We start from the raw sequence: 24,050 nt of genomic DNA on the forward strand, positions 1-24,050 counted from the left end.
AAAATGCTCGTTATCTAGCGGCGGGACGCAACACCTCGTGCATAATCCAACACACCACTTGGGGGTTAACTTCGCTATGGGGGTGTACCAGAAATCACACAAAACTAGCAACAAACACTGACAGACAAGGTTCAGCCGACATAGAGCACATTGACGACGCACAGTCCGGCATTGCCGTATGCACGCGAGTAGTCGTCGTGTTGCGAAATACACGCAGCAGGCCGGTTTCCGAGTTAATTGCGCCAATGAAACAAAACACGCTCGACAAGCGCTGGGATGGGTGGATGCGGTGCGGGTGGCGCGAACTCGTCGGCGTTTTGGGGCCGTTTTGGCCGGCAATCCGACACGAAAAGCACGAAATGATTGCGCTGACAACGGTGTACGCACGCGCTACGAATGTCCTCTACCGACGGAGCCAGACACTAGAAATCGACAGAACCGATATCGACGTGCACGAAAAAATCACAAGAATTAAACGATTATGTTTGTAAGTATTGATTAATTATTGCGTAAAAACAAAATCATTTCATGCTTGCGTTGAATATCAAAGATACCTTTGAAACAATCACTTAAGTTTTGACATATAAAGAAAACATCCGCCATATTAAACATTCAATTTGAACTTTTGTTTTGTTTCTGTTGCATAGAAATTAACAAAATGTTTTAATCTAATCTAATCTAACAAAATAGTTATCTGGTATTGTTATTATTGAATTTATTTCGTTCATAATTTGTTTTTGTGTTTTGTGCTGAATTGCATAGAATTGTGTGGTAAGAAAGTTGCCTAATTTACCGACGCGCAGTATTATTACAGAACCTAAAAATAGTTTCTACAAAGCAACTCCAACAATTTATCAAGTTTAAACAAACAAACAAACAGTTTTTTTGTATATTTCACTATTTATATCGCCGGTAATCATATATTTTCTGTAAAAACCAAGTGTTGTGTGTTGTTTTAAAAATTTAAAACATTAAAATGATTATGGAATCAAAAACTACAAGTAAAACTAGCTGCCTGAAAGCGTTACTTCTAAGAGCCTGGCGAGAACGTTGGTCGGATGTTCAATGGGGCATCAACATAAAAACTGTCCTACCAAGAGGAGTCTCTGGAGATGTCTACAACCTCGCAGATTGTATCCTGCAACAAGCAGTGGTTGGTTCTGGTGCAAATCAACTTGTCCTCAGCTATCTTAAACACTCTCTCAGTGCTCAACTTGTATCACATGCAGCTGTCTTATCCAGGGTTGCAAAATTCTCTCAATTCCACAAAACCCATTGTGTCAGCTCCTTACTGGACTTCCTAGAAGGTATGCTTCCTGGTATAACTTGCTGTGGCAAGTCTGAAGAGACAAAACTAGCAGGAAGTGTCCTTGCAACTACTATTTGGCTATTAGAAGTAGTTCAAAACGTCCCAGAGCTGGCTAAGAAGTCTGTCAGCATCATGCAGTCACTGCTCTCTGACAAATTCTACATGGCAATGATGTGTTTGGCCAGGAGTAGTGAGATTGAAGTGTTTGATGAGATGTGCAAGCTCATCAAGGAAATTGAAGCTGAGGGTTTGGCTGAAATAGCTGCTGTGTTAGCAAGGATTGACACCAATGTGCTGGCACCTGTTGCAAGTGGTGATCCTGGTCCTTGTTCATTGATCCAGGCATGGTTATCAATACAAATGTTGGCAAATCCAGGCACACCAGTTGAAATTATTGCACAGAGATTGAGACTGTTTCAAACACTTTTGGGGATTAGTGATGCAAGGATGAGTAGTGAGTTAATGAGGGGAAGTTTTCTTTGCTTAAATGATGTGAGCAATACTCAGCATGAAAGTCAATGGGGGGCATTTACATTTATTAAAGTTCCAAATGTTCTTGTAAGTTTATTTTTGTCTTTTTAGCTTATATTTTATTATGTTTTACTTTTGACAGGCACACATGAATCTACATGATAGTATTCTGTCTGGATTGGAGATGTTACTTCAACATTCACCTCTTCTAGATTACATGGACACCCAGTATTCATGTTCCAGTTTTGAATGTCTATTAACAGAGCTTCTAAAAGTAAGTTGGCGCAAATTTTTGGTCATATTTTAAGTTTTTTTGTTCTACAGCTTAAATTAATAACTGATCAACAATCACAAATGTTATTAAATCGTCGGCAACCAATTGCACTACCAAAAGTTGATGGAACACCAGGAATCCCAAAAGTAATTATTTGCGCAGAACCTACTTTAACTGGTATTTTAAAGACTCTCTCAACTGATTATCACAAAATGCAAGACGCTTTATTGGGCATGCTACATCAGATTCTTGCGGGTAAAAGTTTTGAACTTATTCTCGCGGTTGCCACCGTCCAAGGACAACTGAAAACATTCGTTCAACGTTTGATACGTTTCAATGAATACCTAAAAGTATCCTCAGATAAATCGAAAAGTCAATTGTTTGATATTTCCTTCTTAATGCTTGTCGCAATTGTTCAAATGTATGGTGCAGAAGTTGTCCTTGACACAAACGGCGATTCTCTCTTTGAAAACTGGGTTTCCACTTGTATGGTGGAAGCAAAACGACCAAAAGCACCAGGACAATTGCTAAAACGTTGTAATCCAGCGACTGTAGAGCAATTAATTCGACAATTCAACAGTGGAGACTCAGAACTTGTTAATTCAAGTTGGCATGATGTACTTTTTAACATGTCCGGTGTCATGAGAGAAGTATTAATTGCATGGGAACAAGGTGTTCTTGCACCATCAGATGTTAAACGAATCTTGGACGCAATTCGTGGTAAAATGTGTAGTTTACCACTGGCTGCAGCTGCCTGGCTATGTGCTTACATGCGCACAGCACATAAAGACACCATTTTGAAACCGGTAAACATGGTACAACAACTTTTAACACCTCCTGAGGATGGCGGTGATGAACGGTGGCAGCTCACATCGGAAATAATCCGTAAAATGCAGCGGGACATTCAATTGCCAATACCGCCAAAAAGTGGACAACATTTGGTATCAAAGCAACCCGCAATGGAACAATTGAACAACGCTTGGACATCCGCTATTGACCGTGGCTGGCTTGATTGTACATCTGCACGAAACATTCATTGTCTTTATGATACAGCAGGTTCACACTGGTTTGTCAACGCAATTATCCAGCAATTAATGAAGTTGCGCTACAAAGATCAACTCGAACGCGGTACGGAGATTGCCCTGGCTGCTTTTCATGTAGATATAAGAAACTGTACGATAGATTTGTTAACGCATTCTTTGCCACAATTTTTATACAATTCTCTGCAAAGTGAGAATTTAATGGAGCCGCAGTTATCTGCGCTGGCGAAGTTGGCTAGCTTTTCAGTGTACGCTGCCCTAGATGAACCTCCATGTGATGAACCACCTGCGAAGAAACCGAAAAGCGTTGATAGTGTGCTTGATGCATTGAATAACTTATTATCTAGTTTTAGGTCGCACATGCAGGACGGAAACATCACGCAGCAAACTTATTTTACGTTTCATTTGTTGGAAACGTTGGTTGATGTGCGTGCAACAACGACGAATCGTGTTGTCTTGAGTGCGATTTCTTCCAAGTTAGTATCTGAATTATTACATACTTTGCCCGAAATGTTTGCGCCAAGTTTGATTGTCAAGTTGCATGATTCCCAAACGGTTCAGGGAAGAGCTAACATGGCTAAAGATTTATGTACGCTAAGAAATTATCAATTAAGGCATGTAATTGCACCGTAATTCCATTTTTAAATAAATGGATTCAAATTCGTCAATACATTGTGCAATATATTGATAGATACCAAACCTTATGTATTTAAATTTGACATTATATTGAGCAATACATTGAGTGTATTTTATTTGTAGTTTATTTGGTCAATTCATTGATCAATATATTGTACAAAGTAACCTAAAATTTTCAAACTTTTCAACCGACAAACAAGTTAGATGTTTTACGCGATTAAAAATGTTTGGAACAATAATTACGATATTTATGTACGCGAAATCTCTAGCATACTATACATTGCTAGCTAGTTTTTACATCGGCAAGACTCTATTTGCCTTGATTTTTGCGACAGCGAACAAATTCAGTGTGCTCTGCAGCGGTATCCTCACTGCCGTGCAAATTCTACTTGAAGATTTCGGCGTTTTCCTGCACGATTTGTCCGAGCATGCTGGCTTTGGCCTGCGAATTATCTACAAATCAGTGGAATGCATTCTAGGAGTATTTACATTGATATACAATCCAATTGCTTCATCACTGCAATGGTATCTCAACATTACAACAAGCTTCTGCACATGGATAAGCAACTTTTACAACAATACAACAACTCTGATCACTTTTCTACTGATAAATGCTAAGAAATTACTTGTACTATTTGGCTCTGGAGTGTGGTTTGCACTTACAATTGTACCAGTTGCCATATTTTCAGCTAGTTTGTTATTAATTTACTATATTGGTGTATTGATAGATGAGATCAACATTTTGAAGAACAATGTATGGAGCTGTCTTTTACAGAACAGTAAGAATTTAGTGGAGTTTTTTTGGGATGTTCCACTGGAAGCTCTTCTGGGACTTGCTGGACTAGCCTGTATTGTATATATTTGTGGGAAATATGTAACATATATTAGGATTAATGCCCTGAAATGCCTCAGAAGTATACACAGCTGGATGTCATTTAAAATTCCACAGCCAATTAATTTTGCTGCAATGAAAGAACCTTTGAAGATGCCAAAGAAAGCAATTTTAAATGCAGATCAATCAATTTGTGTTGTGTGCCAAGCAAAACCAAAGAACATGCTGATTCTACCTTGCAAGCATTTGTGCACATGTGAAGAGTGCATGAACCAAATAAAGAGGTATTCCGGTCGGTGTCCAATGTGTAGAACACAAATGGATAGAACTATTCTAGTTTATATATAACTTTGTTGTTATTTAGTAGTTTCCCAGAAACTACCTTTTGTAAATACGCCTTCCAGATAATCTATTACTTTTATACAATAATATACAAAATATAGTCTATTTTATATCGAAAACTTGTTATTCCGCGAATATAACCATGTTTAGAGTTCAGATCAATGGGAAACAATCGACAGCCAAACTGTGAAACCTGTGAAAAGTCAATTTCGCTTAAAGTTTTGGTGTGTATTCTATATCCAATATAGAACTAAACATTTATTGCTACAATTTGCAATTTAATTAAAACATTTATATTTCCCACCATAATACAGTTTGGTGTTGAGACGCTTATCAGTATTTTGCACTATGTAAACAACGGCGCACATGTTTTGAAACTAGTTTGGTTCTGATCGCCGACCAGTACGCATTACTTGTGGTATATTTAGTTTTATTCAAGATTTCCTGTCGGTATAGTATTAAATCACCGCCCGCATTGCAGGTTGTAACAACAGTTCTCTTACTCAGTATATAAGTTTGTGATTGACTAATGTTTTAACGGAAACTCACAGGAGGGCCATTTATGCATCAAATTGTACGTATTGTAATTTTGTATCATCTCTATAACTTAGTTTTGCAATTTTCTCACGGGAAAGCCATGAAAATTGCATTTTTGTGTTTTAAGACACTGATTTTTCATGTTTTAGGGCAGTAGAAATGGAACGGAAACTCACAGGAGGGCTATTTATACATCAAATTGTACGTATTGTAATTCTGCATCATCTCTATAACTTAGTTTTGCAATTTTCTCACGGGAAAGTCATAAAAATTGCATTTTTGTGTTTTGAGACACTGATTTTTCGTGTTTTAGGGCTGTAGAAATGGATCGGAAACTCACAGGAGGGCTATTGGTACATCAAATTGTACGTATTGTAATTCTGTATCATCTCTATAACGTAGTTTTGCTATTTTCTCACGGGAAAGCCATGAAAATTGCATTTTTGTGTTTTAAGACACTGATTTTTCGTGTTTTAGGGCAGTAGAAATGGAACGGAAACTCACAGGAGGGCTATTTATACATCAAATTGTACGTATTGTAATTCTGTATCATCTCTATAACTTAGTTTTGCAATTTTCTCACGGGAAAGCCATGAAAATTGCATTTTTGTGTTTTGAGACACTGATTTTTCGTGTTTTAGGGCAGTAGAAATGGAACGGAAACTCACAGGAGGGCTATTTATACATCCAATTGTACGTATTGTAATTCTGCATCATCTCTATAACTTAGTTTTGCAATTTTCTCACGGGAAAGCCATAAAAATTGCATTTTTGTGTTTTGAGACACTGATTTTTCGTGTTTTAGGGCTGTAGAAATGGATCGGAAACTCACAGGAGGGCTATTGGTACATCAAATTGTACGTATTGTAATTCTGTATCATCTCTATAACGTAGTTTTGCAATTTTCTCATGGGAAAGCCATAAAAATTGCATTTTTGTTGTTGATTTTTTTGTTTTAGGGTTCTAGAAATTGAACTGGATTGCAGAAGGGTCATTCTTGCATAAAATTGCAAGTATTTTAATTCTGCATCATAAGCTTATTTTGTGTAGTATCCATTTTCAGTTCTATTGTGATACCGCGTTTCTTATGGTTCAGGAGGAGTTCTTGTTTAAACGAACAATAAAGATGGTAAATCATATTTGAAGAAAAATATTCTATGAAATGTTTTGTTATGTTTTATTATCTTATGTGAGGCCACGGGCCTGCAACCTCGGCACAGAGCGATATGACGCGGTGGGTCAGAATGATTGTTGCTCTTCTAGTTTTGCTTAGTTCACCTTGCGCTCTCGTGTACACGCGTTTTATTTTTGCGAATGTTTACTTGTACGTATTTTTAAAACTTATTAATAAAACACTTATTACATTTATAATCTTATTCCCATTTCTATTTGGTACCCTCTTTCTCGTTTTCAGTATTAAATAGTATGGCATATAACTTAAGTGCGATTTTACAAGTCAACAGAATCCATGCCGCCATATTGGAACAGGACTTACGACTTTTTTAGCCGCGCACATCTAACGCCAGCTAAAATGTAGCAAGTACCACTTCATAAACAAATTAGCAAATAGCCCATTTTCTAAGTCAGTGGAAACAAATATACAGGGTGTTACAAAAGGAAAATTTAAAATTGAAACAGAAAAACATTTAAGCACAACAAATGTCGCTAGTTTTTCACCCAATGCCTGGAAAACTAATATACAGGGTCTTATGAAAAGAAAATTTAAAGTGCAAAAAGTTAAAGTCTAATAACAACAGTCAAAGCAAAATTTTCAGAGATGAGAAGGAAAACTATTATACAGGGTGTTACAAAAACAAAACAACTGCATTTTAAAATATATGCAAAAGTTCAGGAGAGAAAACTTACAAACATTCCATAAATTATTAATTTTCCACATGACATAAAAAAAACTATAATACAGGGTGTTGCAAAAAGAAAATTCGCAATTCAAGCAGGGATATATTACAAAACAACAAATACAGCTCAACTCAGGGTGTTAGAGAAAGAAAACCACTATCATTTGAGAAAATCCAAAGTACAAGAAGGAAAAGAATAAAAACTCACAAACACTACAGAAGACAATAGAGAAGACAATACTATGAAAACATTGAAAAAATTATCAAGAAGATGACACACAATTAAAAGAAATACATTTAAATATACATTTTTATTGCAATTTTATTATTATTTATTTTTAAAAGGTGAAAAGTGCGGTAAGAGGCAGCCGGCGGCTGACGGATTGCAGGTAAACATTAAGTCGCGTACCATACATGCTAGATATCAATAAATGCATCATCAATTGTTGATGAATTACACATAGATTTAGCGAATTAATGATATAAAATTGTAGCGACCGGTCCTCATTGTTACGCGTAATGAAAACAAAGACTCGCGCGATGATTATTATGTTTTCTTCGAGAGAACTTGTGACTCAACCCGTGTTGAAGACAAAAATTTACAGATTAATTTTACTTACCTGATAGCTCATATAGTTGCATAGTGAGAACCAAGAAGTTCTATTCCTAAAATGAGATTAATATAATTCCACAGGCGAAGAACAATCTCCGATGTCCGACGGAACCTCACACGCGCACAGGTGAACTGACGATTACCCCCCGATTTAACGTTTAACGCACAATTACACTAGCAAAACTACGCTCACGTTCGACCCCGATATATGCCGTCGATTGTGTTTATTCAATATAAATCAATTTACTTAATTTTAATATAAAGAATCAAAACTAGTCGTAATGAACACGCGCGATTCATATGGTGAACGGAATGGAACTGCACACAGGTATGGACGACAACACGCGGTCGCTGCGATACGCAGAGTGATACGCTCGCTGAACGCGATAAAAAAAGTTGTTTACCAACACAGAAAGTTATACGTCTATTTTACTATGACTGGCCTGCATTACTAACTTTGGCACTACAAGCGCGCTTAACGAAGCGGTAGAAATGACTTAATTAAAAGCACCGTACAAGGGTAGCGGTAGAAGTGACTCAATTCAGCGCACCGTATGAAGCTAGCGGTAGAAGTGACTCCCATTCAGGGCACCGTACAAGGGCAGCGGTAGAAGTGACTTGTGTTCAGGGCACCGTATGAAGTTAGCGGTAGAAGTGACTCAATTCAGCGCACCGTATGAGGCTAGCGGTACAAGTGACTCGTGTTCAGGGCACCGTACAAGGGTAGCGGTAGAAGTTAGTCGTATTCATAAAATATAAATTATTTTTGGATCTTTTAGCCTAGAAAATTTAAATATTTTATATCTTTACCTAATTGAGAACAATTATTATGGTGGGGATCATCCCCTGAGGGAGGGAACTCCTTATAAGAACAATCAAAATTTGAAAAGAAAATACAACCGTTCACAACCGTTCTATACTTGAGAAAAATATTTATCAGGGTGATACAAACAAAAAATGTATTATTATTAACAGGAATCGCTACTTTTAATAGGATTAACAAAGATATCATGCCAAATTAACGAGATTTTAAGAAGAAAAGGCAGGCAATAGGATACAAACTAAAAATTATTAATTTTAATGATAATTGTAACACTACACCTTGTAAAATAGAAATAAATAATTATACAAGTGATTTCGTTATCATAATGAAAATTAAAGTAAAACTTTATGTATCATATTTTTTATGTACAACTTTTCACTTCACACTTTATATGTGTGTAGAATAGTAAAATATTACTTATTTCTATTTCAGGGATACAGTGATACATCTGTAACACAACACATCGTAAAATTTAAAATGAATAATTATTTAAGTTATTACATTAAGTTAATAAAAAGAAAAGTATAATTTTATATACATATTTATGTTTTATGTATTATCTTTTATGTATAATTGTGTCAACCTGTCAAGGCTTAGTTAACACACCCGTGGTGTGTAAAGCGTACTTTACACTTTATAACACACATGTATGTCAGTAAACTTATCTTTATTTCCATTACATTGTTATATTGTTATAATTGTAACATAACACTTTTCAAAATAAAAATAAATAATGATATAAATGATTTTGTTAAATTACTAACAACAAAAATCAAATTTTATTTCTTATTGTATTTTTCCTCTTTTAATTTCCAAGGCTTAGTTAACACAAATGTGGTTTGTAAAGCGTACTTTACACTTTAATACGTTTAAATGTAAGTAAACTGATATTTATTTCCATTTCAGTATTACAGTGTTATAATTGTAACACTACATCTTGTAAAATATAAATAAATAATTATATTTATTTATATTTTGTATTTCGTTAACTTAATAAAAATGAAGGTAAAATTTTATGTATTATATTTTTGTACACTTACTCTTTTGTATTCTTGCGCAATCTAAATATTGCAAAAACATTTCCACAATGTTGGTGATCTTGGATGAGCGTCAAAGGAATCATTGCAAGGAATAATGCCCCCACAAGTACTTCTGAATCAGAAGAAACACTAATAATTTTCAATAAAATGTCGTAACGCGGCCAGGGCGTAGCACCACGAAAAATACTTAATGAGTTGAGGCTACGAACAAAAGACCACTAACGCGGATAATTGGTCACTGAAAATACGTACATTCGGGCCGTCGGTAAACATACCCGTAGAAATTACTCTTACACTAATATAGCACGCTCCCGGTCGTGAACATAAACAATACATTATCATATATTAGAATGCAAGCGCGACCACGTTCTAAATTTTATCACTAACCAGATCATCTTGACCATTTCGACGAATTAACACAGAACAATTACCGAGCACGTGGTTTGTGAACACGCTTCGGATAAACAACCATATATCGATTGGTATCACTTTGCAAGTACGTAGTTGTTTACCCGTGAATTTCTACCGCACACAAAAATTGTCATACACAAAATTGTGTGCAACATAATTCCACATCGGAATTAAATTCTTAGAAAAAATGTTGAGATAGACCCGCACACTCACAGTTCCACGGCACAACTGCCCGTGGCTCACTGCATCTTAAATTAATGCACTGGGGGGGCAGGGATCGCAGTGAACCACGCGCAAACGCAATACACTTACAGATCGCAACAAGTCATTGTTTATCAAATCGCAGGTCTTCCTATCTCTTCCAAAGAGATCACAACACAACAAAATATAAAACATTGTAACAAACACCTCCCAAATATATTTAACTAACATTTATTTATTCATATATATTAAAATATATTTACTTTATACAAAAATTACTTAACTTTCGTTATATTTAGTAGTTTTATTTACAAAAAGAAAGGAGAGAGTGTAAGTAATAGGATATAAAGACTTGAAAACATTTGTCGCCTCCAGATGAAAAAACTTGCCTACATAGAATACTACTATACTAATTTATACAATACTAAATCATAAAATACAGACGCTTATTTGCTACATATCTAGTTCTAGGGTAATCAAAGAGCGTGCGACCTCCAGTTTTCAATCAATTGAACAGTCAAGTGATAAAACTGTGCGCGCGACACGTTTGTTTATATTTCCTCGCTTGCACATTGCTTGTATTGCAATCTCTGTCCCAGAATAGCCTCCATGTTTCATTTTCTGCGAATTACAACAACGTATAACTAATAAATGCTACTCGTCGACGAGCCACAAACAAAAATTAAAAATAAGAAACAAAACAAAAACTTGCAGTGTGAGTTTGTTCGCTGACGAGCAGCGCACAGTCTTAAATTCCGCCAAATTTCAACGCTTTATCTTCGGCGCCAATTTATAATCAACGGTAACAACAAGAATGTATATACGTTAAAATTAAATATTACGTGTTTAGCTTAATTATGAGGTAACTTTATACACAGTAATACGTGTGTAGTAGAAAAAAACAAACAGAAAAATAATAAAACAACCAACAGTTAAATAGTAAAATAAATAATAGAATGTCTGCGGATGACATGAACGAAAATGAACGCGCCGAAATATACAAAATGGCCGATGATTATAAATTGACTTTTGTGGTACACAATGTTTCCCTATCGCGCGACGCAGTCTGCGTGCGCGATTACGTCGGGTTGACGAATCCCTTCGGTTTGATCATCATGCTCGCCTTCTTGAGCGTGTAATCCCATCCTCTCCACCTGAACCAAACGATGCCCTGGCGCGCAGTAAGGTCCTGCGGGTCATTGAGGTACAGGCCGTTTAACCCGCGGCCACATGACTTCCACCACCAGCCTCCTTTCAACATGGACGCGCAGTTCAAACTCGAACGGTCGTTATCTCTGCAGAAATTGATAGAAATATTTTCCTATACATTGGTAAAACATGCAAAACTTACCTATTATAAGTGGAAAATGGACTATTGTTGCTTCCATACCATGGATCATTCAGGGAATCTCCAGCGTTACCTTCATATCCATCAATTTCCAGTTTGTAATATTCTGCTTCAGAATAAATCTTAAAATGCGAATATTGCGCGTATCTGCAAAAATATTGTATTAATACCAGGGTAACCTAGTAGAAAACAAACAATTTTAACCTTTTGTTTCCTTCAAAGTCCTCCAACTCTACACGCAGGATATACTCCTCGTTGTTGGTCAACATATAGATGTTTTCGTTACCCAACCAAAATTCTTTACCAGGATCACCGAAACCGTTTTTGTAATCACTCCAATCCCTGTTGAAGTTTTCCCTGGGGTCACCATAATCATCACGACGTTGGATTACCTTCACACAAATTATTTTATATTCAATTTAGCTATAAATATGAAGGTGTAGAAAATGTTTACCGTCCAACCGCCTTCGGCAATTTCTTGCTCGCAGAACACCTTGAGGAACCAATAGGTGGTACCGCGAATCTGCAGGTAGTAAACGCCAGAGTCGCGCATACCTGCATTCAGCAGGTCCACACAAGAATAGCCCTGCGGGTACCAAGAAACACAAATTTATGTGGGCACGCAACAACATATGAAAAACTTAAATTTACACCTGTCACCTAGGAAAATATCAACTTATGCAATTTATTCGTTTAGAAATCGTGCGGAATTTGCTCCAAATCATAAACGCATGCATTCATTAATTTTCCGCAATACTATTTGTATCGATGGAGATAACATGAAGAAAATTTAAAGCAAGCATTAACAAATTATCCGCGAATGGCGTGTACGAGACACCAATTTGGAAAGTATTTGCTTCCATATTCGATGGATATAATAAAATAAACTGACTAAGGCACATGGTCGAGTCTATTTTATTACGCAACTCAATATGGATGTTATAAATATGACTTTTTGCGCGAAAATCCAAAAGGACAAAACTAGGTTGCGAAAATGCCGCCGCCGGTAAACATACGAAAAATACGCGGCCGCAATCTAGATACGGAAACGGCCATAAAGTCTATAATTTTTATCCGGACAAGTCGCGCCTGCTCACAGCTAGACACATACGAAGCACAAGCTAACTTTCTAATATTTACGCAGTAAACTTAAGCAGTGTGTTAAAACAACCAACGATTTAATACATCTACCATTTTATCTAATAATAAAACATTTACAATACCTTAACATCCTTAATATTCGACACCAAATCAGTTGTAAATGTAGTATTCGCAGGCGATGGCTTATTTTTCACACTTGGGAAGATAACACCACCTTTCCGTTTCTCTGTGCGTTTCTCCGAAGGAGGTGTACCCACAGGTGGTACCCCAGTCATCGGCGTGGTACTCTGCGTAGTATTAAATGTAGAACTCTGCGTTACAGTACTTGGAGGAGGCATGGTCGTCGTAAACGGAATCGTGGTCTCCGTGGGAAACTCATCAACACCATACCGGCTAGGATCATACTCAATAAGTCGATCAATGGTCGGATCCAGCAACAACTCAGCCGGTACAGGTCTCTGCGCTAGTGTAGCCACATCATCTTCTTGTTTCTTCAGACGTTTCTCAACCATATCGAGATTAGCAATGATTTTATTCGCCTTAGACCGGAAGTCACTGTGCATTTCACCAATGGCACGTTCCTGGCGTTGTGTTTGCGTCAAAAGTTCATCTGATTTAGGAACTAGATCATCTACAGAACTTTTGGTACCCACCACAACATCCCAGACTTCATCCATTTTCTCGGAAACATTAATAATTGGTTTCATTTGTTTAACCAGGGCGTCAATTTTGCTGGAGCGAAGAATAAACGGTGCTTGGGTAGTGGTCCTGTTGTGACCTCGTGGTGTAGGGGTTTGATCAACAATGGCTTCATGTACATCACTCACCATTGAATAAACTTTGCCTAAATTTTCACTTACAGCACTAATATGGTACTGAAGATTTTTATCGAGACTATTAGTGGCTTCTTTGAGTTGGTCCAGTTTCTTGGTGACATGATTGATCACTTCCGTATTGAGTGATTTAGTAATCTCCACCACATTCATATGAATTGGTTTCTTTTCACTAGCTTCCGCATTGAAATCAATATCGCTGGTCAGGCTATTATCAAGTTGTGTTTTGAGGGTGCTCAATTTTGAGTCAATATCGCTAACCTTCTGATCTAAAGAAACCAGTTGCATTCCAAGGTTGTTTTCATAAAACTCACCTTCTTTAATTGGTGGTAAAGAACCATCTTTAGGAATGTACGAAGAATGGAAGAGTTTTAAATCAAGAGTTCCCAGTTTACTAATGACAGCATCAGTTTTATCAATGTTATTATTCACTTGAGAGTCAAGATTTTCAACGCGTCGCATTAAATGCTCAACGGCTTTGTCTAAATTCTCAATGCGTTGGAGTTTTGAATCTAATGTTGAGATTATCGCTTCAAACACGTCATACAAATATTGCTCCCTGAAAAAAACAAGTAAAATAATTAATATTAAGCGTTACTTTCATTATCAACAATTGTGACTGATTGGTAGTCAATCAATAGCTTGTAATTAATGTAATGAATTTGATTATTTACTTTCTATGCAGTCAAATTTTAATTATTCCGCGTGGTGCGCGTAAAGAAAGCACGTAACACATTTCGATTGTTGCGTAGGAAGCGATAAAAACGGAATTCGTTGATGATCATAAATCATTGACATAACAAGCACACACACATTTCGATTTCAATTTCATTAATAATCATTGTTTTTAAGATGGTTCAAGATGTTGCCAGACATAATCAGATCATATAATGAACAAAATCGTAAAATATTACTAAATATTGATACTTCATTCTTAATTAATCTATTGTTCGACATGTTACGTCTGCGCGGTGCGGTGAATTTGACAATTTATTAATGATTCAAAGCATGTACGCTCTGTTTTCCTTTCTAAATAGAAACCATCGTCACAACCTGTTCCCTGACAGTTTCATCCTCAATGATTTAATTACCGGCGGTCGATCACGCTGCGTACAACGTCCGAGATTCACGCCGCCGAAGAGAAACAAAAATACCAGTTTGTGAGACAATTAATCTAATTAGACGTCATTTAAAACTTCGGCCCGCCATATATACACGTTGCGCAACGCGGTGCGGCATTCGGTCATTACAAGCAGAAGAGGCAAAAACTTTCGTTGATAAAATTTTTGGAATCTGGAACGAGCAACGGCGAAACAATCAAATATTTTCAAAAGTTTTTTTTGTTAACAAGTTTCACTTTTCCCCATGCATAGGCAACCAAAAACACAAAATAACATAAAAATAAACCGAGTGTTTGGAAATTTTTGCGTAAAAATTTATATTTTAAAATAAATATCGTAAAGCTGAATAATAAATGAGTTTTGCGCAGTAAACGCATTGATATTTTGCGAATCGTGCGTCCTTAATTAACGCTCACCGGGCCATTCTCTTTAAATCTCATTAAATTTTATGCAAGTTTTACTAGTGCGTATTATCACAGCGTGGAGTAGCAATACGAATGCAGTTAGCACCTTCATATTACAAAGTTGCAATAATAACATGCGAGTATTGCATAGTGAAAAGTTTGTTCTAATAAACTAAGAAAATTACTGACGTGTGATTCATTTGTTATTTTATTCTTCTGTTTCGCACATTCTAATTGATTTTCGCAAGCAAATTATCCTTGCTACTTGAAAATTGATTGTAATTACACAGTTTTTAGTATTTTTTAATTAAATTTTGTTTGAAATTTATTTTCCACAGGTAAAATTAACGTGATAAAATAGAAATGGAGATATGATCATAAAATATATTACATTAAACTAATTACACGCCTGCGCCCAAAAAGTGATAATTACTATATAAAAGATTTAAGCTGCACTTAACATTTATGCTATCAATAAATTTAATGTTAATGTTCAAGAGTGCGTTACGAGTACTCGTACGTTAATTACTACCATTACTAAATTTTCTTTTTTACATCTACATAATTATATTTTGCTAAATTTTAATTATTAACTCTAACTCTAATGAACGGCGACAAATTGTGTTCGTCAAAATTCTGCAGAAAATACAGAACAAGTGCTTGAAATGAAAATCTCCATAACTTTCTACATTCTACGATTTAATGGTTCACCACTAATAAATATTTTATTATATTTGTGATCTTGCCACATGTTGCGTGAGACACGACTAGTTATTTTTCCAGTATTTGTATTCGTATGTGAAATTGAAATGCAACTAAATCGTGGTGTCATTTTACAACTTCTTCTTCCTAATTTACAGCAGTCATAAAATCAAGACCAAGTCAAGCACAGGAAAAGTTGAATTTCTGAAGATTTCATAAGTTCTGACAATCTGACATTCCTCAAATACTTACAACGTACCGAAATTGGTGAGAACTTTTTCACATCCATTAGGATTGGTAAAAAAGAAAAACAAAATCGAAATAAATTGAAACCAACTAAAAAGCTAGTAGAAAACTAAACCAGGTGAAACAATTTTGACAAATATTAAAACTAATAACTTTATTTGACATAGATATGAAATAAAATAAGTTATTATTATGGCATTAGATAGTTTTTTTGTAATAATTATTTTTACTATCTTCAACTCGCAGACTCGCTCGAGATGTAAATTTTTTTTCATTTTTTGACTGAAATCACTTTTTTTAAACTATTATATTCATTTAACACAATTTACGTTATGTTTTTGCAACATGCAGTAGCCTATGTTATTCTCCAAAGTTCAAACTATCTCCAAACCAAAATTTATCAAAATTGGTTGAGTAGTTTTTGCATAGCAGCGTCACAAACATACATTTTAATTTATAATATTGGTTAGAAAATAATAGATTTGTTTTATCTAAATTACTCGGATTACTTGTAGTTATATCACAACATTCGAATTTTAGTTGAGACACACGTCGATTGAAAAAACAAAACAGTATTTATCCATTTGTTAATCGGAAGTCGATCGTTTTATTGTTCAAACGTCTTGCATGTCCTGGATTTCGACATTTTAAATCTTCCTTTTATCGTCGAAACGTGACGTCTCGAAACAAGCTGAGACTTCGTTTATTTAATTTGCAATAAACTTATATATCTATTGTACACATAACAAATGAAACGATTTAAGTAACCATTTCCTTTTTAGGTCTTTATTATGTCTTAAAAATAATCTTTAAAAACCATTCATGTTTCAAATTTGATGCGCTCGTGTTTAACTAGAAATTGTTAACAAATTTGACATTTACTTCAATATTTGTTTAAGTAATGAGCGGTTGTCGGTGAAATGGTACTCGTATGAGTAATGTGTGTGCACACGATTACACGATCCGACAATATAAGCAACTAATTAAAGACAAATTGTTATGCGCGTCGTGTACGTTTTTATTAGCGACGTTTTCGACTTGTTCCCAGCGTTTGTTTTACAAGACTCCACGCGGGGAACATCTGCGTAAATTAAAAGTGAATTGTAAAATCAATAGAAAGCAAGTTGAATTTTTGCGAATTAGAAATTTGTTATATCGATAATTACATTTCAATTTAAGTTTCAACCCACGTCTCGAAAAATGTTTTCAAGTTTTAGATTTATGTGCGTGCTGCGTGCAACGGAGATAACTCTCGTTGCGCTCCAATTATTGGCACACATTTCGATTTTTGACCAATTTACGAATACGCTTTAGTAGAATTCTATGATAATGCGTGAATACATCCTTCATTTTAATGCAATTCTAATCTATTTACATTCTAAACTATTCCAAGGCGGTTGATGTAAGTAGAAATTAGTTCTCTTTCTCTGACAATAATTAATTTCTTAACATACCGTAGGTTATTAAAAGAAATAATGTTTGTTTTCAGCTTACAAAAACTATTTTACTACATTTTAACTCAGCGTACTAACTCACACGAACAGGAGTGTCTTCACTACCACAAACAAAAATATAAACAAACAACTCTCTGATAAACACGCAAAACTTGTGTTGCAAGATATTTCACTTGCATTAAATGCAAATAAATGCATACTAACGCCATCTATGGTCTATTTATGGAATTATTTTCAAAATTTCATTTCTTCGGTATAAAATAAAGCAGAAAAAGTATTTCGAAGAAAAGTCACGTTAAAAATCAAAAGCTAAACTTAACTAATTGATTATAAATCCATATTAAACCGATGTTATCAAAAAATACGATGATTACACATAAGAAACTTAATGGATTTGAAATATTTTCTACTCCCATGCATTATCATGAATAAAAGTCATAAAAGTGCGACGTCCGTATAGAAAGTAGTGCTGTGCTATCTCGCAGTGCTTTAATGTAAACACACACATCTCGTACGCCTCGGTGCGGTGTGTGCGCGATGTGTTTTCATCACATACGCTCAATTTTTATCATGCGCCTAGTTTTATTGTAATGCGAGGATTGAGAACAGGACTTAATAGAGCACAGCGCATACACGCAATCTCTTAAACGACTTGCATTCGATCAGGCGCTGAGATGGAATTGGAATTGAAAGTGAGCGACGAGAGAAAAATCATATTACCAGTTTTAATTGATCTCGATATTGTAAAGAACTTAACATTCATTTTTTCGGTTCACTTGCGTCTTGCGCTTGACCTTGAAAGTTGTTTTTATTCACGCATCATCATCATAGATAATTACCTATCATCATTGAGATTCAATCATAGATAATTACCTACAGAAAAACTTTATATAATTAATTTCTTTAAATTAAAATTGAATCTTATTGTTTTATATTATTATAAATAACGAAGTCGCGGGCAACGGCGAAATTTGTACAACGCAATTGGTTTATATTCATTTTCTCGTTATAACGTTATAGTTTTTCTGTGTAAGGACGAAAAATATTTTCATTTCTAGAAATTATAAGTTAGAACATTTTTTCAAAGACATGACATCGATGGTAACATTTGAAATATTTTTGTAATTATGATCCCATCATTCCTTCAAATTGCAATGCAAATTTCTATAACTTAAACACGATTTTTCAGCTAATTTGTTGGGGTGCACGTTGCGTTACTAGAAAATCATTAAAACATAACACAAGTGAATACAACTGATCGACGCGGAATTCATATTTAGACTTCAGGAAATATTTACTGGCATTTTTACTAAAATAATTGAGTTTATAGCCAGTTTACAAGAAATATAACAGATGCCTATCCACGTAAAATCTCAATATTTGGTTATTTTACATTTGTACTTTAATATTTTTATTTTTTAAATAAAATATATAAAAATATGAATAAAAATAAATCAATCAATCAAAGCGGTGATTATTTGTAGGAAACTCTACACGGCTTCCAATGTGCCAATCGCCAACAAATCAATCATCGTTTTATTGGCTTGTGCTAATGCTCATGTTCTCTACCGGAATCCGAGCGCAAATAAACATGAAAGTGTGTGTGATTGATATAATTTGATGTGAGATCAGACGAAATCAACGCGGCCTCGCCCATACGAATCGAAAGAAGTGAAACAGAGATTTGCGGCGCGGTAGAAACTCGTGCCGCTAGCACGAGCTATCAGCTAATGCTTTTGATCTTAAGATTTTATTTTATAAACTAGCAGCCGTAGAAAACGACAATGGCGAAATTTGCGCAGAGCAAAAAATCAAACAAGTTACAATTCAACTACTTAAGGGGTCTACTACTACAAGTTCCAATAAACAATATGGCCGAAATCACAAATATTAACACAACAACATGTAACAATACTCCTTAGATTGTTATTGTTCCGATTGTTGTTGTACAGTTAGATTGGCATTTGATCAGCCTTGAAAGGCCGTTTTTCACAACACCAATCACCAGGCAAATCAGCAATCAGCGTAAGACAATAGCGCTAAACAACAAACAAACTAGTTACTTAACTAAAGCGTAATACTAATAACAGTACTTTCAGTAGGCAACATTTATTTAAACGATTTGTATTTTTATTTGTTTGACATTCAAGTGCAATAATTCGCTTTGGTTGTTGACCTATTCGAATCCGATGACAAAATACAACTTTAAGGTGTTGGTAGAAAATGTTTACCGAGTGCATATTTATTGTTATATTATACAAATGAAGAACAATTTCGAAAACAACACTCACACAACATTCCTGTTAATTTTGTTTGATTAATTTCGTCATTACTAAACTTGAAAAGTTCAAATTCTCGAGTGATTGTCAAAGTGAAAAACGTTTGTTGACGCAGAACTCGAAACTTTACTTAAACGTCTTTGAAAGTTTCATCTTCACGTCGTCTCACAACTCTTGTATCAATTATTATCACGTGCGAGACATTCTCTGCAGTCACATCTTCAACTTGAGACTAATTGGTGGTTTTCTAAAATTCACAACAATTCACTCTCGTTTTTCAAGATTTTACTTAAAGTTACATGGGCCGCAGCAGACATTCCTGTGTGGATGTGAGTTATTAATTTTCGCATTTCTCTTCTCTCGGATTCTAATTACTCACAATGCATGACTATGACTATAACTGTGACTATGATTATGTTTGGCGTGCCTAATTAATCGAAACTTTTTAATTAAAATATTTTATCTCTGCGTGTCGACAATGCACGTTGCATAACTCGACGAAATGTATGCAACCAAGTAACCCTATGAATTAAAAACTAGCAGAGCATTGTGTTGTGCTAATATTTAATAAATAGCGAGCTAAATTAGCCATTGTGCAATTGAAAGTCGTTCGATTTTCGATTCTAAGCGGACTTAAACTAAGGATTATTACAGCTTAAGATTTGTGCAGATTGATATCAAACAATCAAACAGCAGCTTATGCTGTGTTTTTTCTTATTCTATATTAATATCGCGTGTAAAACTTTCGGAAAATATTATGTCACGTTAAACACTCTAATTAACAACGAAACTAACCAGCTGCAATCTACTTTCAGTCATTGTTTTATCTACACTCAAACATCTGGCAAATAAATAGCAACAAGCAGTGTGTTCCGGCTTTATAATAATTTATTATTAATATATTATTAATGAAAAAGTGTATTTTGTAAATTTTGGGCAAATAAATATATCCTAGCGCCATCTGGATTCGAATTGTATAACTATTACTATAATTAATCATGATATCAACTTTCAACCCTTATTTTACACCCTTTAAGCAATTTTTTACAGCAAACAAGAAGCCTATCTTCTTTTCCAAGGTTTAAACTATCTCTATACCAAAATTTATCGAAATTGGTCCAACGGTTTTTGCATAATCGAGCAACAAACATACACACATCATAAATAAAAATATTCAGAGCAGAGTTAAAGTTACATTAGTTGCATCTGTCAGCGATGATAATTAATACGTTAGAAACAAAAAAGTGTGTCACATTATATGAGCAGACGATCGATAATTTACGGTTTCGCACCGTTACGGTATGTTAATGCGAAGAAGTCAAAGAAGAAGACGTAAAACAGCAAAAGAAATTGCCGCAGTTACGTAACACTTTGCATTATTATGAATCGAAGCTACTACATACAAGAAGTGGTGTCTCAATATTCCGATTCACGCCTAGAAACGAAAATAAAAAACATTTCATTGACATAGACACACAAAACAGCAAAATACAAGGAAATGTTTAAAAAAATATTAGCACTCAGGTGAAGTGTTGAAGACGTGAGCTGTTACAACAGCTTCTTTACACGAGTTTAATTTTAAAAATTTAAATTTGTGTTATTTAACACTTTAAACGCCTCTACCTAATTATTTTCGATTGCGTGGTTTTCACAAATCATCAAACGACACGTTAATAAGTATCATTAGGTCAGATTACATGACCTTACAAACAAATTAACACTTTGGAGATTATAGACTAAATTGTTGTTGCTTCTTTTTGTGTGGTTTTTAGTGCTTGAAAAGTTCGCAAGTGTAATTTGTTCGGTTTGTGATTTATTTCGGTGGGTTATACAATTTTCTAATTGCGTGTGGTACATATTTCGCTTAATTATCCGCAATTCACCTTCACTTGCGCTCAAGAATGTGAATTACATCAGAGTTTCTGCAAAATCATTTATTTTGCCTCAAGAATTTTAGATTTTTCTGGACTTAATCGGAAATATAAACATATAAAATAAATATAATTAAATCTGACATTGTTTTTAATAAAATTAATTGAATTCTCATTGAAATAAACAATTTAAAGAACTTTTAAATAAAAATTTGAAAAAATCTAAAAAACAGCTAAAATAAACCTTGAAATTTGCACCAATTAAATATTATAAACTAAATTATAACAAAATTTGTTGGCAATTAATTAATTTCACTTGTTTGCTAAAATTGCGCGCAAATCAATTAAATAAAAAGCCCAAAACCGTCGGAAACGAAGCAAAATATTATAAATCAGCGTCAAACAAAAAACATTCCAACTCAGGCATTAATTTAGCAATGCCATAATTAATATAATTATGTGATTTCATGATTTCTATCTATATGTATCGGTTCCTTAATAGTTTAATTCCATTTAGACATTTAGCAGCGTTTCTATTCCAAGTTTAAAACCGAAAGGAATGTGGAATGTTAGTTCGGAGCATGACTAACATCAACGCGGGCAATATTTATCTACATCTAGAATAATTATTTAATTTGCACTGTGCAAACGTGGAGATTGAGTTAACTTTTTAGATTATTAGATTTGAGCGCGGAAAAAAACTCGTACACCTGTTTTCGGGCGTTGCCAATATGGATGCCAACCTGCAAACCTTGTTACATTTTTTTGTCTTCTAATGTGATATATGATCATGTGTGGTGTGTGGTCAGAACCGGATGAAAAGCCTTGAATGAGATCACAAAAGATCACTTGTAACACAAGCGAACAATACAAGAACACAAATATTAAGAAGGAACTTAAGAACTAAAGAAATATGTTTGGAGACTTAAATCATCACGTAATTTTTAAGAAATGAAACAAATGTGATCAAATCAAATCTGTTATCTCAATATTATGTATATTAAACTGTCAATTCTATGTCAGAACTGACATATGAGAGTGCCATCTATTGGAAAACGGTTAAACTGTCATTTTTAAATTCATATCAGGCGAAAATCGCGAAAAATCGACGACTGAGACTCCACTTTGGGAATTTCTACATCTATCAACAATCATTAAAATAAACTAAACTCCAGAAAAGAATTTTTCGAAATCCCCTCTTAATTTAATTTATTTACTCATGCGCCAAGAGGCAAACGTGACAGATGACAGCACTAAGTGCACTTAAGTGCGAAATAACACACTTAAACAGAATATCAAGTCATATTTTATATCGCGAAACGCATTCAAGTGATGATGCAAAAAATATTTACGCTGGCAGCAAGTGTCGGATGATGTAAGGAAGGAGGAAGTACGAGTTTGCTTAGCGTTTTCGCACGTTTCGCACGATATTTGCAAATAAATAAACACGTCCGAGTGTAATTTAGCGCTCTCAGGTGCGAATAGGCTGTGAACAACGTTTAGACATGTTTTGTTACACGATTTGCTCGCAGAAATAACACACGGGCAAATTACGGCGCACGCAAATGCTCTGTGCTTTCGCCCACGCGGCGGGAATCTGTTGATCTTTCACAAGTTGCACAATTTACATGCAAATTTGACATATTCAATTTTCGAAAATGTCCTGAAAATTATAAATATTAAAATAAATTGAATTATCACGCATTGTGATAGTTTAAGATTTACTTTTGCCAATAAAACATTTCGAAACGTGTTTTCCGCTTTAGTTTCTATAAAAATGTTAAAATTACGTTCACGTTTTGTCGCTGCTTGTGTGGTCTGAACTAAAAATAAATTTATGTTAATTTTAAACCAAAAAAAAGTTGAAAAAAATAAAATTTACATATTTTCAATTTTATCTTAGATATTATCTAAAAAAATCAAAAAATTAATATTTCCGTAATTCCTAAACAAAAATTTAATTATTGTGGCTGCAAACTGCATTATTAACAAGTGTCGACCTTGCCATTTCAACCGGACGTATAAATCACTAAAAATTATTATCTGAAAATAAGTTTAGGATAAGATTTGCTCCGAATCTAGGTTAGCACGACACTTTCTGCACTAATATCATTCAGAAATCAAAAATTACACATTTTGACACTGATTCGTGACAAGTGAGGTCACATCTAATGCTCAAAACTGCATCTCAACGCGTATTTTCTTTGATTAATCGTTAAACATTAACAGCCCGTATATTTTCGCAAGGATTAATTATCGGGCATTATCAAAGCGGAGAATGTGTGCCACTCTCGCGTGCCAATATG

The 24,050-nt window shown here is 34.8% G+C and overlaps 4 protein-coding genes across 29 annotated transcripts in view; 3 read left to right on the plus strand and 1 right to left on the minus strand.

Moving 5' to 3' along the window:
- Positions 1-245: 245 nt before the first annotated feature.
- LOC135793228 (uncharacterized) lies at positions 246-6,812 on the plus strand. Of its 24 annotated transcripts, none has more exons than XR_010548570.1 (8): positions 246-487; positions 5,591-5,642; positions 5,763-5,806; positions 5,919-5,970; positions 6,083-6,134; positions 6,247-6,298; positions 6,401-6,450; positions 6,505-6,812. XR_010548570.1 is itself a non-coding variant. In XM_065304101.1 (8 exons), exons 1-7 carry the CDS (start codon positions 246-248, stop codon positions 6,413-6,415), a joined length of 501 nt encoding a protein of 166 aa, XP_065160173.1. In that variant the 3' UTR covers positions 6,416-6,450; positions 6,505-6,812. The 24 variants fall into 24 exon arrangements, 7 of the variants coding, with proteins under 7 accessions (XP_065160173.1, XP_065160174.1, XP_065160172.1 ...); XM_065304101.1 differs by having other exon boundaries at positions 6,091-6,134; XM_065304102.1 differs by having other exon boundaries at positions 6,401-6,812.
- Positions 801-3,762, plus strand: MED24 (mediator complex subunit 24). The gene is made up of 3 exons (XM_065304097.1): positions 801-1,867; positions 1,923-2,054; positions 2,105-3,762. Exons 1-3 carry the CDS (start codon positions 977-979, stop codon positions 3,725-3,727), a joined length of 2,646 nt encoding a protein of 881 aa, XP_065160169.1. The 5' UTR covers positions 801-976; the 3' UTR covers positions 3,728-3,762.
- LOC135793227 (uncharacterized) lies at positions 3,886-5,023 on the plus strand. The gene has a single exon (XM_065304099.1). The coding sequence runs from the start codon at positions 3,954-3,956 to the stop codon at positions 4,908-4,910; it is 957 nt and encodes a 318-aa protein (XP_065160171.1). The 5' UTR covers positions 3,886-3,953; the 3' UTR covers positions 4,911-5,023.
- A 3,788-nt stretch (positions 6,813-10,600) lies between the features above and the next one.
- The window catches only part of LOC135794159 (angiopoietin-related protein 2), a 43,529-nt gene continuing 30,079 nt past the window's right edge, over positions 10,601-24,050 (minus strand). For all 3 annotated transcript variants that reach the window (XM_065305335.1, XM_065305334.1, XM_065305333.1), the window contains 5 exons: positions 12,957-14,226; positions 12,188-12,319; positions 11,938-12,125; positions 11,737-11,880; positions 10,601-11,680 (listed from right to left, as the gene is read on the minus strand). In XM_065305335.1, the coding sequence (XP_065161407.1) occupies positions 11,464-11,680; positions 11,737-11,880; positions 11,938-12,125; positions 12,188-12,319; positions 12,957-14,226 (1,951 nt within the window). In that variant the 3' untranslated portion in view covers positions 10,601-11,463. The remainder of the gene's footprint in view (positions 11,681-11,736; positions 11,881-11,937; positions 12,126-12,187; positions 12,320-12,956; positions 14,227-24,050) is intronic.

The sequence above is a fragment of the Atheta coriaria genome, unplaced genomic scaffold, assembly GCF_025399875.1.
Source record: "Atheta coriaria isolate IRGN ID8LTWV9N9 unplaced genomic scaffold, Caltech_Dcor_3.1 hic_scaffold_6_pilon, whole genome shotgun sequence".
NCBI lineage: Eukaryota > Metazoa > Arthropoda > Insecta > Coleoptera > Staphylinidae > Dalotia > Dalotia coriaria.

Bases quoted from the DNA above. Each gene is read 5' to 3' on its own strand.
- LOC135793228 (XM_065304100.1), top strand. From the start codon at position 246: ATGAAACAAAACACGCTCGACAAGCGCTGGGATGGGTGGATGCGGTGC. The intron at 5,643-5,762 runs GTACGTATTGTA...TTAGGGCTGTAG, and splicing joins GGCTATTTATACATCAAATT to AAATGGATCGGAAACTCACA. The intron at 6,135-6,246 runs GTACGTATTGTA...TTCGTGTTTTAG, and splicing joins GGCTATTTATACATCCAATT to GGCTGTAGAAATGGATCGGA.
- LOC135793227 (XM_065304099.1), top strand. From the start codon at position 3,954: ATGTTTGGAACAATAATTACGATATTTATGTACGCGAAATCTCTAGCA.
- MED24 (XM_065304097.1), top strand. From the start codon at position 977: ATGATTATGGAATCAAAAACTACAAGTAAAACTAGCTGCCTGAAAGCG. The intron at 1,868-1,922 runs GTAAGTTTATTT...TACTTTTGACAG, and splicing joins TTAAAGTTCCAAATGTTCTT to GCACACATGAATCTACATGA. The intron at 2,055-2,104 runs GTAAGTTGGCGC...TTTGTTCTACAG, and splicing joins TATTAACAGAGCTTCTAAAA to CTTAAATTAATAACTGATCA.